General features: G+C 45.7%; 1 protein-coding gene across 3 annotated transcripts in view; it reads left to right on the plus strand.

The window, feature by feature from the left end:
• Window positions 1-15,774, plus strand: part of FRMD5 (FERM domain containing 5) — a 133,824-nt gene that overhangs the window by 104,804 nt on the left and 13,246 nt on the right. For all 3 annotated transcript variants that reach the window (XM_035131943.2, XM_035131945.2, XM_035131944.2), the window contains exons 2-7: window positions 2,683-2,787; window positions 4,212-4,254; window positions 5,928-6,006; window positions 12,334-12,431; window positions 12,971-13,094; window positions 13,909-13,996. In XM_035131943.2, coding sequence (XP_034987834.1) covers window positions 2,683-2,787; window positions 4,212-4,254; window positions 5,928-6,006; window positions 12,334-12,431; window positions 12,971-13,094; window positions 13,909-13,996 — 537 coding nt within the window. The remainder of the gene's footprint in view (window positions 1-2,682; window positions 2,788-4,211; window positions 4,255-5,927; window positions 6,007-12,333; window positions 12,432-12,970; window positions 13,095-13,908; window positions 13,997-15,774) is intronic.

The following is a 15,774-nucleotide window of genomic DNA, read 5'->3' on the forward strand; positions in this document are numbered from 1 at the left end:
ATGATAGAAGTTTATAAAATGATGCATGGCATGGAGGGAGTGGGTTGAGAAACACGTTTATCGCTCTCTCCCAACACGACTTAGGACATCCAGTGAAGCTGAATGTTGGAAGAAAATCCTCTTTAATGCTGCTCATAGTTAAACTATGGAACTCCCTCCCACAGGAGGCAGTGATCACCACCAACTAGGGTGGCTTTAAAAGACACACATTCATGGAGGAGAGCACTATTGATAGCTTCTAGTTATGTTCTACTCTTAACAGTTGGAGGCAGAACCGCTTCTGAATATTACCAGTAGTTGGTGGAAACTGCAGGAACTCTGTTCGGCCGCAGTGAGAACAGGATGCTGGACTAGATGGGCCATTGGTCAGAAATTATGGGGGCTGTAGTCCATCAATATCTGGAGAGCACCACAATAGCTCCCTGTTGTCTAAAAAGTGTAGACAGTGCCAACTAAATCTGTTCAATTGCTGGCCTTCTTAACAGGGATTAAGTGCTAGTTGGGTGTTTGGCATTGGAGAGGAGACGAGGAGTGATGTGGTCTCTGCCAGAAGGAGAGCTCTGCCTCCGGTGGGCAAGAGGCAGGTGGAGGAGAGATGCCAAACATGACAGCGGACAGTAGAGGGGTAAAGGAGGAGAGGAGAAAGTGGGTATTGTAGAATTAAGGAGATGGAAGAGGTCATTTATCCACCCAGCAGGTCTTCTTGAAGGATAAGGATTCTGCAGAGCCTGGAGGTTGGATATATTGGCATTGCTGTCAAATGCTCCACCATCAACAGTGCATTTATCCCTTTCTTTGCCTGCTGGAAAACAGTAAACCTGACATTTGTAGTTTAAGCACTGATCTCCCTTGATTCTATAGATTTGTGTAATTAGTTGTCTGTCGCCAACTCCAGATCTGTTAAGAACATCGTTCTGCCCATGTGCAAGAGGTTGCTTCAGCACAAGGTGGGATTTACCAGGAGAGATGTCCCTAGCCAAATAATGGTCTGAAATGGCTGGTTAAGCCCAGGGAAGGTGCCTCAGAGGGTTCCAACCTGGCTTTAGCAAAAGCTGCTGGAGGTCCATGGTCCCTTTCATAAGCCCAGGTGCCCTGGGGTGGGACTCAAGCTATCCTGTCCCCTTGTCCAGATATATCAGTGATTCCATATGTCATAGGAAGCTGCCTTATGCTGAGTCAGACCTTTGGTCCACCTAGCTCTGCGTCGTCTACACTGACTGGCAGTGGCTCTCCAGGGTTTCAGGCAGGATTTTTTCCCTGTTCTACCTGGAGATGCTGAGGATTAAACCTGGGACCATCTGTTTTTTTTTTTAAAAAAAATATTTTTATTAATTTTCCAATTAAAACCAATTATATCACATTCAATATTTCAAATTATACACATATATATATCAATCAAACCGAATGTTATGCCAAATCATCTAAAGAATTTTTTATTTGGGTTCCCATGCTTCAAGAAATTGGGAATTCCTCGCAACTGTCCACTGCCGTCTTTTTTCTAAAGTTCAAATCGTCCTCCAAGTTCATAATAATCCAGATCTTCCCCTTACAGTCACATAGATGTTTTCCACTTTCATCCGATTGTTTCCCAGCTGCTGAGATAAATATCAAACAAAGTTTCACAGATGTTCTTTCTCCTGTGTGAGTTAATCAGTCCAGCCTCCCCATAAATCTTCTTAATGGAGCTCCCTGTTGCGTCGAAGCTGCACGAAGCAGCGCCATCTTAAAAAGCTCAAATCACTTTCGATTTCTCTCATAGCCATGAAGATTTACGATCATTATAGAATTTACAGCTTTTCCAGGCAGGAGACCCAAACATCAAACCATAAACTCTTGGTAAATTAATGGATCTCCTTGCCCTATAGCTGAACTTAGCTTCAGGTCGCTGCTCCAATTTAAAGTGCGTCACAGCTCATAAATCCTCCGAACGCGTCCAGAACTCCTTCCGTCCGACTAGGGGGGGGCTTTTCTCATCGGCAACTCCACATCTTTAAAAAATATGCTCAGTAACAACAGTTATAAAGTTCAACTCACACAGTCTTTTGCTTCTCTTTCACTCCAAACAAGCCAGGACATCGCGTCCGGGAAGGTACGAGGCAACAATATGAAGAAAAAAAATAAAAACTCACTTCCCTTATCGCTCCGTCCCCATCAATCCTTCTTCCAGATGCTGTACAATCTTTGACTCCTCTCCCTCAGCAGCATAAATTTCTCAGCAGTAAACAGCGCTTCTTCCCCTCCTTCTGAAGTATGTCCATAGATTTAAGCCTAATTATCTTCTTTAACCATGGAAATCCCCGCCATGCAGATTAGCGTCCGGGAGTCCTGGCCCTCGTAAGTGCTCAGCCCAAGCTCCCCCCACTCCAAAAACAGTCGGAGTGGGTCTGGGGGCATCGCGGGCCAGCGGCCCCTCTCCGTAACCCCCGGAGAGGGTAGGGGGTTGCCATTTACTCCCCTAGCAACCGCCAAATTCCTTACGAAGGTCAGAGAGATGGAAAACAGGTCCGCCATTCCTGCAGGCGGAAACCGGAACCTCAACCTGGGACCATCTGTATGCAAGGCAGATGCTCTGTCACTGAGCCCTTCCTGGTTCATGAGCAGTACGTGTTCAGGCCATTCGGTAACAGTCACAGTGGTGGCTATTGTTCCCTCTCTGATCAGAGTCCTCCCTTTGTTTTGCAGAGAGATGCAAAAGGGCAGTACCTCTTCGACCTCCTTTGCCATCACCTGAACTTGCTGGAGAAGGACTACTTTGGGATCCGCTACGTGGACCCCGACAAGCAACGGGTGAGTCCTGCGGAAAAGGCCCCAGCAGGCCCAGCTTTTGGTCAAGCTTCAAAACCTGGAGTAGGAGTTAGCAAGGCCTGGTGCTGCAGCGAAAGCGGAACAAATAAATTATGCAGAAGCAAAAGCACTCTATGCAAATTGGCTGGCTTTGCAAAATTTATTCAGGGTGCAAAATCTGACCTCTTTGCTCTGCAGCATGGGGCTTCTTGGTTGCCTGCCATTCAACTGTGAGCCAGCCCTTCACTCCAGAGAGAGAATGCAAAATGTGGATATAGCCCCAACTCCTGCTTCCTGACCATGGGGGTTGGGGGGGGGGGGTTCGTTGAGGCTGGCTTTGGTTTTTCCAGTTTGGTCCTCTGCTTTCCCCTCTGCAGGGAACCTTTCCCATTGCTTGACTTAGTTGTCAGGGTTTATATTATTAATTACATTTATATCTCACCTTTCATCCAAGTCACCCAACTTGCTATTTTTTAAATGAAAAGCAGCCCTGGGATTGCTGCACATTTGATCAGAGAGAATGCATACTGTACCCCCCACCCCTCCCCACTGGACATTTTCCTACTTAAAATCCCCATAGCTGCTTTTGCAGCAGTGGGGAAAAAAGATAATTGCATCTTTGCTTTCATGGATGGAAAAACAGTTGAAGGGATCTCATTTCGAACAGGAAAAAAATGGCCCATGCGGAAAAGGTTTGTGTGCTTATTTATTTAAAGCGTTTTACATTGCATTGAAAAAAGCTCCCAATAGCAGATCAGTAAGAAATGAGACAGACCCTGCCTTCAGGCTTTCAATCTAAAAGATGTGATATGAAAGGAAAATGGGATGAGGAGGGAAGAGAAAAACCAATAAACTTAATCACTGATTTTTAAAAGTCTCATAGTGGTTCCTGTTGGGATGGGCACAGCTCAGGGAGGGGGGGAAGGAGCCAAAATGAGCTGGTCTCTAAGCAGAACTGATACAGTGGCCCTGCTTCCCTTCTCTCCCTCTATGGAAGCCTGATGAAAGAACTGCTGATAGTGACAGTTGAGGGAGAGGAAGAGCCAGACACAGCTGGTCTCTCAGCAAAGCCAGTGGAGTGGTCCTGCTTCCTTTCTTCTGTTGCAGCCTAATGGAATGGTTGCTGCTACTGTAGGTGGTAGCTGGGGAGCCAAAGGCTGCTGAGCTTCCAAGAGATCCAGTGAGGTAGCCATGCAAAGCTGTGCATCTTTTCCCCGTGGCCGTTCCTCCAATCAAAGTTGCAGGCTGCCTCCTTAAAATAACACAGCAACATCCCAGTAAGACTGCCCCTGAAACTCGCCCTTGTCCATCTAGGTTAGGACCCTCTGTAATCCAGTTTGGTTGTCTGCATGAGACCCTTCCCACAGGTTTTGTAACTAGTGCTTTGCTTCGCCTCCTTTTGAAAACTGGTTTCTTCTTCATTTCAGCACTGGTTGGAATTCACAAAGTCTGTTGTGAAGCAAATGCGATGTAAGTATTGCCTCCTTAAGAGAGCTGAGACAATGAAGCGGCCCCTGGTGTGATGGAGGGAGCAGCTTTCGATTCTGCCAAGGGGGTTGGGGTGGCATGTCTTTTTGTTGCAAAGTGTTTTTGAGGTTTTATTACAATCAAGTTGTATTTACATTTTGTTCAATTACTAAAATAAGATACGAGGAAAAAAGCTTCTGCACTAGTCTGGACAGGGCTTTATGGAGTGACTCCCCTACAAAGAAAGCTTGCAGCATTTGGAAAATTTTAGTGCAGAGAAAAGGCAAATGATAGGTAACATGGTAGAAGTTTATAGTTAGGCATGGTATGGATAAAACAGATAGAGAAATATTTTTCTCCCTCTCATAAGATTAGAACTCATGGACATCCAATGAAGCTGAATGTAGGAAGATTCGGGGCGGATTAAAGAAATAACTTCTTCATGAAGCACATAAAAGGAAGTGTGTCTTTATGCCGCACACAGTTAATGTGTGCAACTCCCTCCCTCAGGAGGCAGTGATGGCCACCTAGTTGGATGGCTCTAAAAGAGGATTAGACTAGGCATCCCCAAACTGCGGCCCTCCAGACGTTTTGGCCTACAACTCCCATGATCCCTAGCTAACAGCACCATTGGTCAGGGATGATGGGAATTGTAGTCCAAAACATCTGGAGGGCCAAAGTTTGGGGATGCCTGGATTAGACCAATTCTTGGAGGAGAGGGCTTTGGGTGGCTACTAGCCGCAATGCCTGTGCTGTGCCTCCAAAGTTGGAGGCAGTAAAGCTTCTGAATACCTGTTGCTGAAAACCAAAGGAGGGAAACCTTGTGCTCGGATCCTGCTTGTGGATTTCCCATGATGGGCATCTGTTTGGCCACTGTGAGAACAGGATGCTGGACTAGATGGGCCATTGGCCTGATCCAGGTTTAAGACTCTCCTTGTGCATGGATGTCCTCATGGGAAATCAAACTTTCCTGGTATTTTCTATGCACCTTTGGACTTTAGGAGCTACCACACTTGCTTCTAAGGAACTAGTTGATCCCACTTCTCACACCATGTATTATTCGACTTGACCTTTTTCCTGTACTGGTGTTTTTTTTAAACCACAAACTCCAAACAAATCTGTCTCTTCCTAATAACACCACTTTGTTGCACAGAAGGCTCATTCTTTCTTCTGCACATGTGGCCATGAGTTGTATGTGCACTTGTGTCTGTGTCCAAGGGCAAGATTTCCTCATCATAAGCTTCCCTCTAGTTTCAGCCATTCAGTTTCCTTATTAGACATCTTTTTGGGTGTCCAATTCCCAGCCTAGGTTTTTCCTTTCTGCTCTTCAGCTCCCAGAGCGGCTTGCAGATATCAGCGAGAAGAAACCCTAAGCCCTCTGGCTTGCAGTTGAAAAGTTATGGCACAAAAGGAAAGCGGGTTGATGGGGAGGAGGAAATAGGCGCTTTTTCTTAGTACAGAGTTGTTGCAATGACTTGCTAGAGTGGTCATTACAAAGATGAGTTTGCACCAGGAGGAAGAGTGTATTTGCTCACTGGAATTTGAGTGTGGGAAGACGGAGTTAGGGGCCAGACAGGCTTCTAACAGGCCATGGGTGGTGGTGGTGGTGGTGGGGAGAGAGACTGTTGTTGATTCTCCAGCTGATATGCTAATCATGATGCTGTTCTCTCCTGCAGCACAGCCTCCGTTCACCATGTGCTTCCGGGTGAAGTTCTACCCTACCGACCCTGCGGCCCTGAAAGAGGAAATCACCAGGTAAGGCAAGGGTGTGTGTGGAATGCCTCCGACATCATTGGGTCTGATTGTGATGTGGGGCTGTGGAGGATCCTTGGCCATGTTGCAAAGGGGTCCCCACTCAAAAGACATAGAAAGTGTCTGCTTATTGAGACATTGTGGAAACATTAGAATCTGCCTTATACCTAGTCAGAACTTGGGTCCATCTAACTTAGTACTGTTGACCCTAGAAGCCTCTGGGGTTTTAGGCAGATGACCTTCCCAGCCCTACCTGAAGGGGCTCCTTCTGCATACAAAGCAGGTGCTGTGCTGCTGAGCAACCAACTCTCCCATCCAAGGCACCTTTATTTACTGCTGTTTGGTTCACCAAAAGCAGAGTCCCAGATTTTCCTGATGTTGCCATTTTGTAGAAAAAGAGCTTTGCGGAGCCTTGGAAGCAGATGATCCACTTAATCCGTTTTCCTGAACGCAAAAAAATGCAGACTGTTATTTGACAGTCAGGACACTGTGATTTCTTTGCAGACTCCCATTGTGCCAAGTCAGCTTCTCTGATTGTAAGAGGAGAGCGATTTGGCTTCTTCTCAAACTGAGAAATTGTCTGTGGCGATGAGCTCTTGCTCATTTGTATAGCAGGAAACAAAGTCATGTCTGGGATTGTAAAGCTGCACTCTGTTTCCTAAATTGGAAGCCAGGTTTTCTTCTCTGCTCCTCTTATTTTTAAAATCTAGAAGACTATTCTGAATTTTCCAAAAATGTAGGGCATAATGTTTTTGATCAATCTTCACCAACACTTGCTCTCTTTTTTAAAAAAAAAAACCTGAATGCCACTTAATATTAATTTGCAAGATAGGATGTTCTATAACTGTTTCTGGGAGCCCAGATGTCCTTCTTAAAAGATGACAGAAAAACGTTAAGAAAAATAGTCATGGTTTTGCTTGAAGGAGGGAAGCAAGATGCTCATGAATCAATAATGGCCACCTGTTCTCTATCTCGCTCTTCCCTCCCCGATTTCACACTGTTCTACTGGGCTGGGCTGGCTTCACCTGGCCTCCCCTGACTCTTCCTCCAAAAAAAGCCTCTTGCAAGATTTAAACTCTCTAAGGTCTTAGTCCAGAATTAGAATGCCATACTTTGGAACAGGGAGTGATGTATTTTGGCAGTGCAAAATGTCCAGTACTGAGTGCCTCAGGGTGAGGCTTTGGCCAGCTGTCCTTGCTCCCAAATTCATGGTCCTCCAACAGGGATAGGCAGATCCTGTCCTTTTCAGTTTTTCTCTGTTTCTCTTTTTTTTCTTCTAGTATTGTCACATCAGTTTTTGATATATATTTTTAAAGGGTAAATCCAGATTAAAGTGGTGGCAGAGGGAATTATGGACTTGGGTTTTTATGCATATAGATGCTGCAAAAAACAACAACAGACCTTACATGAATGAGGAGCCCCCATCTCTCGGTAAACACCTGACTGGAAGCTCCCTGAGAGTCCCCTGGGGTTGTCTAGTGGGATATGAGCCTGCTCAATCCTCGTTCTAATCAGCCTTTCTGCAGGACTGAAGCCCAAAAGGGTGTAGAGGGGGTGTTTGGAGCCTCACCAGAGAACTGCTATTGAATTGCTACTCCATTTTCAATGATGACTGCACATAACTGCTCACTGAGCAAGTGCAAGGTTCTGTAAGTCATATACATGTAAAGTTCATGGAAGTTTCTGGAAAGAAGGTCTTTTACCTGTGTGCATTGAGAAGGTGGGTTTTTGCAGATGCTCACCATCATGATCAGAGGTGGAGCATCAGCTTTGCTTCCTTTCCCCCCGGGCCAAGAATCAGAGCGGCAGGCAAAAGTCTATTTTGTTCTGAAGTGGGGCTTGGTTGGGGCAGCTTGCAGCCAGTGCAAGTGTAGAAAACATGGATTTCGGCCATTTCAGGTGGTCTGTAAATGCATTAGATGGAAGGATGATGCGGCCTGGGGAGTCTTGAACAGCAAAGTTGATGAGCTTAGCTTTTTCCTCCCCTAAACAGCTGCCAGGAAGATCTGAGCTATGGACCTCTGGCTTGGGTCGGTTAATTTGGGGATCTAATCAGGGTTGAAATTTGCTCACTACTAGTGACACAGGGGCACAGGGAGTAAAGCATAACGACTTAACTCCACAGACTCAAGGTTATAACTGAAGAAAATCATTGTGTTTATTGTTGTACAATGCCCCAATTAAAAGAGTTTATTTCCTTTCCCAACTGAAGATTTGGTTTCCTAGCCCCCACAGCCCATCTGCTGGCGAAACATAATTTCTAAATTCCATAGTTCATTTCTAATCTCTGTTATTTTGTAGTTTGCTGGGCACTATGGGATAATGTCCTGCTTTACCCAAACAGCTGAGAGGGAGCAGGTAAATAAGAGATGAGGCCAGGGGCAAGGGAGGGAGGAAGGAAGGAAAGAAAGAAAATGATGCTCTGTACCATTTTCATCATGATCAGGAACTGGACCAGGAGAATATTAGTTACCTAGGTGAGCCCAAGTGGGATGCAGGCTGTGGGTTACCAAAACGCATCTGGGGGAGCTCAGTGTGGTACACATGGTTCTTTCCTTCCCCATTTAATCTTCACAGCAGGCCTGTGAAGTAGGTTAGGCTGAGAGGGACTGGCCCAAGGCCACCCAGTGAGCTTCATGGCCAAGTGGGGATTTGAACCCTGGTCTCTCAAATTTTAGTCTGACATGCTAACTACCATACCACTCTGGCTGTCAGTATTTTACCGATGCTATGATGTTCCCTTCAATAGTAGCATCATCCAAGATGCCACACAACTGTTACCTAGAGTCAGCAAAAAAAAGTCAAGCAACCCGTACAAAGTAGTGCAGAGTTTTGTTTTTTCATTCTTCCCACCCATTTTAGTCCACCATGGCTGCTCATCTGTTGCAGTTGATGGTTCTTCAAGCCTAACCGAGTGCAGAATAATAGGGTACAATCTGGGAGGTAGCAGCTCGGTTTGGGTGCTTATTTGGAAAAAGTGCACAACTCCCTTCTCCTTAGAATCTGCCAGGATGGATCCCAGACTTCCTGCCCTGTTTGATTTGCAGATTTTATGGTAAATGCTTCTTTCAGCAACTGCTGCAATGTGCATTAGGGTGATGACTTTTTTACAACCTCATTTCCCTGTATCATAATTTGATGAGCTTTCATTAAAGATTAGATAAAATCTTACTTTCAAAGAGATTTGATTAAAAAAACCTCACACACAAAATGATTTTAAAATTTTTATTTATCAGTTTTTTGACCATTTTTGAAGTCACTGTAAGCGGATATAAAATTGAACCCAAGCTTTAGAGTCACATATATACAACATTATATAGGGTCATCAAACACACAAGGAAGCTTTTTTTAGCTGCAGTAACAGTATAGACGCCGCTAGAGGACGATGTTTTGCTACCTCTCCTGTAGGTTCTTTCCCCAGCATGTCCGGCAGGGTCTGCTGGCTGAGTTTTGAGGTCCCAAAAAGAGGCTTTTACCTTGCGCAGGTGTCACATTTGTATACCCCAGGGGTCAGCAAACTTTTTCAGCAGGGGGCCGGTCCACTGTCCCTCAGACCTTGTGGGGGGCCAGACTATATTTTGAAAAAAAATATATGAATGAATTCCTATGCCCCACAAATAACCCAGAGATGCATTTTAAATAAAAGGACACATTCTACTCATGTAAAAACATGATTCCTGGACCGTCCGTGGGCCGGATTGAGAAGGCGATAGGGCCGCATCTGGCCCCCGGGCCTTAGTTTGGGGACCCCTGGTATACCCTATGTTGCTAAGAACACTCCCCATTGTGGAATGTGGTGTTGTGTCCAAATTTGATACGAAATATATATAGAATTGTTAATACAATTTTATGAAATGGTAAAACGTAATACAAAAAAATAATAAACGGTGTGTGCGTAACCTTTTTGAATATTTCAAAGGAATTTACCTCATTTTAGTCATTAATAGGCAAAAGTTCATCCATTTGTGCTACAGCAAATAATTTTTGAGAAAAAAAGAAAAAGTCATCACCCTAATGTGCATCCATTAGGCCTGGATTTGAATGTGGAATGGCCAGTGGGAGGCATGGCTGGCATTATGTCCATGTTTGATATGCTAATCAGGACTGCTCAGAGGTCAGTGCCTTGACAGTCGTCAAAGATAATAAGGCAAATTGAAATCCCATCCAGAAATATATTTGGGGAGGCAATGGAAACCCAACCACTTCAGGTCATCAAAACAAATTCTTGCAATCCGAGAATTTGCGGAGTAAGAGGCTGAGTTGCTGCAGGTGGGGGCTGGAGCCAGTTGCTGCCCTGGCTCCCGGATAATCTGGCTTTACATATTTTTTGGCTGCCTGGCCCCCTCTCTTGGCATATCTCCCTCGTGCAGGTGAGGAATTAGATTACTTTCTGTGTCCCTGCAACCCAGCAATTTCTGCTTTTCATAGCCAGGAGATTTTAAATGGGGGCAAACCTAATTTTAGCTGGCATGTCTGTAAGCTAATTCATGTCATCTCTCAAATCTTCTGGGTTGGAAAGTCAGAGAATGTAACAAATGAGAAAGTAGGAATCAAAATGGTTAACTGCCTGGCTGTTGGTGAGTCAGTTCATTTCAGCTGAAAAATATGCCATTTCTTAACGATATCTCCAGTGAAAGTAAATACAAGAGTTTCTTAATTCAGTTTTATTAAAGAAAGATGATTATTTCTGCTTTTAAAACTATTTATTTTCTGGAACGCTTCAAATCAAAAGGGAAAATGGCACAACTGAGCACTGATTTCACTAGGGCAAAGCAAGGACCAGGGCAAGGTAAAACGTCTCATTTTAATAAGCAAATGAAATTAAAGTGATCAGTGCTTCTGAAAAGGTTGGACAGCAATCAGGTGCTCAGAGGAGGAACAGCTCTTTGGGGAACTGGATTGGAACACCCTAGGGGCCCCCTTTGCTCCTGCCTTGACTTGTGTTGCTCAATATTCCATTGCAAAAGTGCAGGAATAGAACAGTGTGCATCCAACTGTGCATAGACCTGTCCTGCCTCCCAGTTGTTGAAGAACAGGAACCCAAAGAAAGATTCTTTCCAAAGGCAGGGTGGTCCAGCACGTAACCCCCGAGGCCAGTCTTGGTGGCTCTCCAGCTCCCCACCCTCTACCTCATCCAGGGCAACACAGCCAGGCTGGAGGAGACAGCAGTGTGTGTGTGTGCTGCCGTTGAAGGCAGGCTGCTGCAGCTGCTGTTCCTCCTCCTCTGCTGTTGGAGGAGCTCTGCGCAGCCACCAGGCTGTGCTCTCAAGCCCATCATTGCATGGCTGCATCACCAGGCTGACAGGGTTCTGGAGCACTGGAGCTTCCCGGGATGTGGGCAGTACAGAGAAGAAGCATGGGGTGGGTGTGTCTCTGTGTGTTTCAGTATGGAATACTTTGCTTGCTTTCTTGCAATACAGAGAGGTCTGAGATTTGGGGTGCACCGATTGGTGGGGGAGAGAAAGGAATTTTGGTGCCGAGAAGCATGGGGTATGTCTGTGAACAAGCATTTTCAAACATGAACTTCATAAAGTCCAAAACTCTAAACAGCAAGACAATTCACTCAAGATTTGCCTGTGGACGTTGATCAAGATGTGAAGAATTCTCTATTTCGGGCATCCCACTGATGTCTGCATTGTTAACAAAAATGCATGTATCTGCGTATTAAATCTGTTTAATAAATAAGTGTTTTAAATCTTATTAGTTTTTGTATCTAATTAAATCTATTGTTCTATTTAAATATATATGTTTAATTAAATACATTAATTGTATATGTCTTATTATTTTTAACTTTTAATTCAGTGTGTGGCTGCTGGGTTCTCTGTCAAAGTGCTCTTGCAGCCCATTTGGTCTGGGAGGTTGGACTCCCCTGCTTTAATGCTTAGATTGGTGTGATCTACATGCAAATTGCTGAGGCACAATGGGCAATACAGAGTTAATAAAAGGCACAGATGCATAAAGGCAGGTGATCTAACTACCCAAATTTCTCCCATTGCCACCAACCTTGGATAGCTTTAAAAGATCAGATGAATTCTTGGAGAGGGGGTATGGCTCTGCCTCCATGGTTGGAGACAGTGATGCTTCCGATTATCAGCTGCTGGAAACTGCAGGAGGGGAGAGGGCTGTTGCACCCAAGTCCTCCTTGCAGTCTTCCCTTTGGGGGCATCTGGCTGGCCACTGCGAGAACAGGAGGCTGGACCTTTCTTCTGTTCTTTATTTCTGCTGCTATGAAGCACCGCTCCTTGTAAGAACTGTGTAACGGAAGCTACTCTAGGTTGGGTCTAATGAGAGGCGTCACTGACTCCCTGTTTGCTGTGGTTCTCTTGTCAGGTATCTCGTCTTCTTGCAGATCAAAAGAGATCTCTATCACGGCCGCCTCCTGTGCAAGACATCAGACGCCGCTCTGTTAGCTGCCTACATCCTTCAAGGTAATGCCTCTTGGCAAGGTACATTTGCTTTCCATGATAAGTACTGATGGCATAATTTCATTTACAAGGGCACCGTGCACAGGAATGCCATATGGCTGCTGTCTTGGGCTCCTGCTTCTGGGCTGTTCTGCCATCCGGAGCAGGGATTGGTGGAATCCTATACGTCCCACATTGATGGCTACTAGCCATGATGGATGTTATGTTCTGCCTCCACAGCTGGAAGCAGCAATGCTTCTGAATACCAATTTCTGGAAGCCGCAGGAGGGGAGAGTGCTCTTGTGGTCGAATCCTGTTTGTGAGTTTCCCACAGGCATGTGGCTGGCCGCTGTGAGAACAGGATGCTGGATTAGATGGGTCAATGGCCTGATCCAGCCAGGCTCTTCTTGAGAGCACCAGCTTGGGGAAGGCTGTGGCATTTAGTGCTCTCTGACTTGACTTGCTCCATATACTGAAAGGGAACAGAGCAGCCCTTGCCTGGGCCTGTGGCTGATTCCTCTCTCTCTCTCTCTCTCTCTCTCTCTCTCTCTCTCGTCCTTCAGCGGAGATTGGCGACTATGACCCCGGAAAGCACCCTGAGGGCTACAGCTCCAAGTTCCAGTTCTTTCCCAAGCATTCAGAAAAGCTGGAAAGGAAGATTGCAGAGATCCACAAGATTGAGCTCAGGTGACCTTCCAGCTCTGTGCTTTGTCTGGATCCTTACTTGGGGGCAGGCGGTGGGTACGCAATCCATTCTTAGGTCTGCAATGAAAATTCATGCAGACACAAATCTGCCCTGAGATGGGGTGTGCCTGGGGGGGTCAGTGCATGGGGTAGTGGCCATCCACCTAGGCAACTCCTTCTGAGCTGTCCCTGTTTCAGGATGATACCTGAAATGCATGGAATTTATTTATTAATTAATTATGTTTATTAGTTGCCATGTGCCGGTGAAGTAAAAGCCATCAAACAATCCCAGCATAATAAATCCAGCTGTTAATAACTAGAACAGGAAGACCTAAGTAAAGTTTTATAAAAGAAAATTAGGCCAGTTTGCATAAGCATATTTGCAGCAGCCGTGTGCTGAGCCCCAGAGGGTCTTAGATGCACAGTTGGCCTAGCAGGGCTCACTCTCTTGGGTGGGATTCCTCAGTTGACCCTTTGGGTCCTTTCCAACTCTACAATTCTAGGATTCTTCCAATGCACAGGGCCCACACTGGCTAAAGTGAAAGGCCACAGGCAGACGACAGAGGTCAGCGACCCAGATGGGTACCCTGGGACTTCCTCAGGGTTGCACCTTGTTCTTTAACAGCTGTGTGACAGGCAGAAATTCAACAGGCACCATATGGCTAAGATGTGAACTTTTCCTCCCCCCCCCCATTTCATTTCAACGATTTGTACACGACTTCATCGCCTTTGTCTCTTTACCTATGAATGTAAACTGGGCATGTTTTGATTCAAGCTGATTGCCCCCATTTCCCTCTCCTCCCCCCCTCTCTTCCAGTGGTCAGACACCAGCTACTTCAGAGTTAAACTTTTTAAGGAAAGCTCAGACCCTGGAGACGTATGGAGTTGACCCACATCCGTGTAAGGTACAAAGCAGCAACCTCCCCAAGACTCGGCGGTGCCTTAGGGAGATCTCTTGTGGGATTTCAGTCACTTCTGCACGGAGCTGTTTTCTAGAAGTAAACTGGCCTTGCAGGTCAGTAACGGAGGAAGTAGCTGCTTCAAACACATACCAGTTGGCCATGCAACCAGAGAGTAAAACAAACCACAACTTGGTGGCTGTATCCATCTTCCTTTGAAAGTCCATCTTCCTTCCTAGGCCCGGTACTAATGGAGACCAGCCCATGGACAGTTTGGAGGCCATAGGAAGCTGCCTTAAGCAGAATCAGACCCTTCCTCCATCCCACCCGGTACCATCTATAGCAATTGACAGCAGCTCTCCAGGGTTTCAGGCAGGGATCTTTCAATCTCTTCCACCTTACCTGGAGATGCTGTTGGGAACTGGACCTGGGATGTCCCACATGCAAAGCAGATGCCCTTTCCCTCTAGTTTCGACTTGCGATGAGATGGTTTTGTAAAACTTCTATGCTCGGTGGATGTTGCTTTTGGTCTTAGATCAGGCATTCAGGGCAGCCAGCAATGAAGTCTAGTGTTACAATATCCCACAATTCAGCAAAACAGGTTGCAATCAGCCTGAGGACAGAATATTAACAATGACACGAAGACAGTCATAATTTGCATGGCTCTTCACTTTCCCCTAACCAGTGTCATGCCTCCCTTTCCTGTTCTTACTGCTGCCCTCCTAGGGAGCGATCTTCATCTGCGGAAGAAACTACCAGTTCATTTAATTAGGCTGAGCAGGGCAAAGCACTAATTTATCCCCAGGGGGCCCTGGCAGGCCTCTCTGTGGAAGGTGACTGTGGTTCAGGTGGGAGGGGGGGGGGAATGTGATGAACGCAAAGTGGGTGCCACAGGTTCTGCCACAATGGGGGAGGAGGGCAAGGGTGCCAAGAGCAGGTTGTGGGGTTCCCCCCAGCAAGGGCAGACAGGCTAAAAATATTTACATAGAGTGTGAAATAAAAGTGTGACCTCATTTTTATGTTAATAATATGGTAATAGTTGTGTCTGTTGAAAATATTAAGATCTTAATGACTATTATCAATAACAGAATTACCCAGACCATCGTTGCTGAACTAACCAGACACTTTGAACGTTAAACTTGTACATGCAACGCAACACAATGAGCACCACACAACAACTTTGTTGTACTTGCACATGAAAACATACGAATGTGACTGCGTTTAATAAGATGAGGCTACGGTCAAAGTCCAAATGTTTGTAGAGAGTCAGAAATGCTCAGGTCACAACAGAAGTTTGCAAAGGCGCTATTTAGAATTGTGCATGCATTGAACACGAAATATGTATTTTGTTAAGAATTGCATAAAACATATTCAAGATAGTTGGGCCCCCTTCCAGACTGCTGGGCCCCAGTAATTTGTACCAGTTTCTCCCCCCCAACAATACACACTCCCCTTGTCAGCCCTGGAGGTGGGGTCTGTGCTTGGTAGACTGTGTGCTCCAATGCAGCAAGCCCCGAGGATCGCCATCAAACCAACTTGCTCCCTGGCATGCTGGAAGCTGCACTGGTCTGATTCTAGCAGAATTCCCCCCAACACACACACACTGCAAAACACACACACACACACACACACACACACACACACACACACACACACTATTTACGTGTCCGTGGAGGAATTCCCTTGCAAAAGACAGATGAGTCAACTTCAAGGAATCTAAATTTTCCATTCATTTTCATTTCTGTATTGGCCACAGGTCACTAGAAAGATGAGAAAATGCAGTA

Source organism: Zootoca vivipara, chromosome 14 (genome assembly GCF_963506605.1).
Source record: "Zootoca vivipara chromosome 14, rZooViv1.1, whole genome shotgun sequence".
NCBI classification, from domain to species: Eukaryota; Metazoa; Chordata; class Lepidosauria; order Squamata; family Lacertidae; genus Zootoca; species Zootoca vivipara.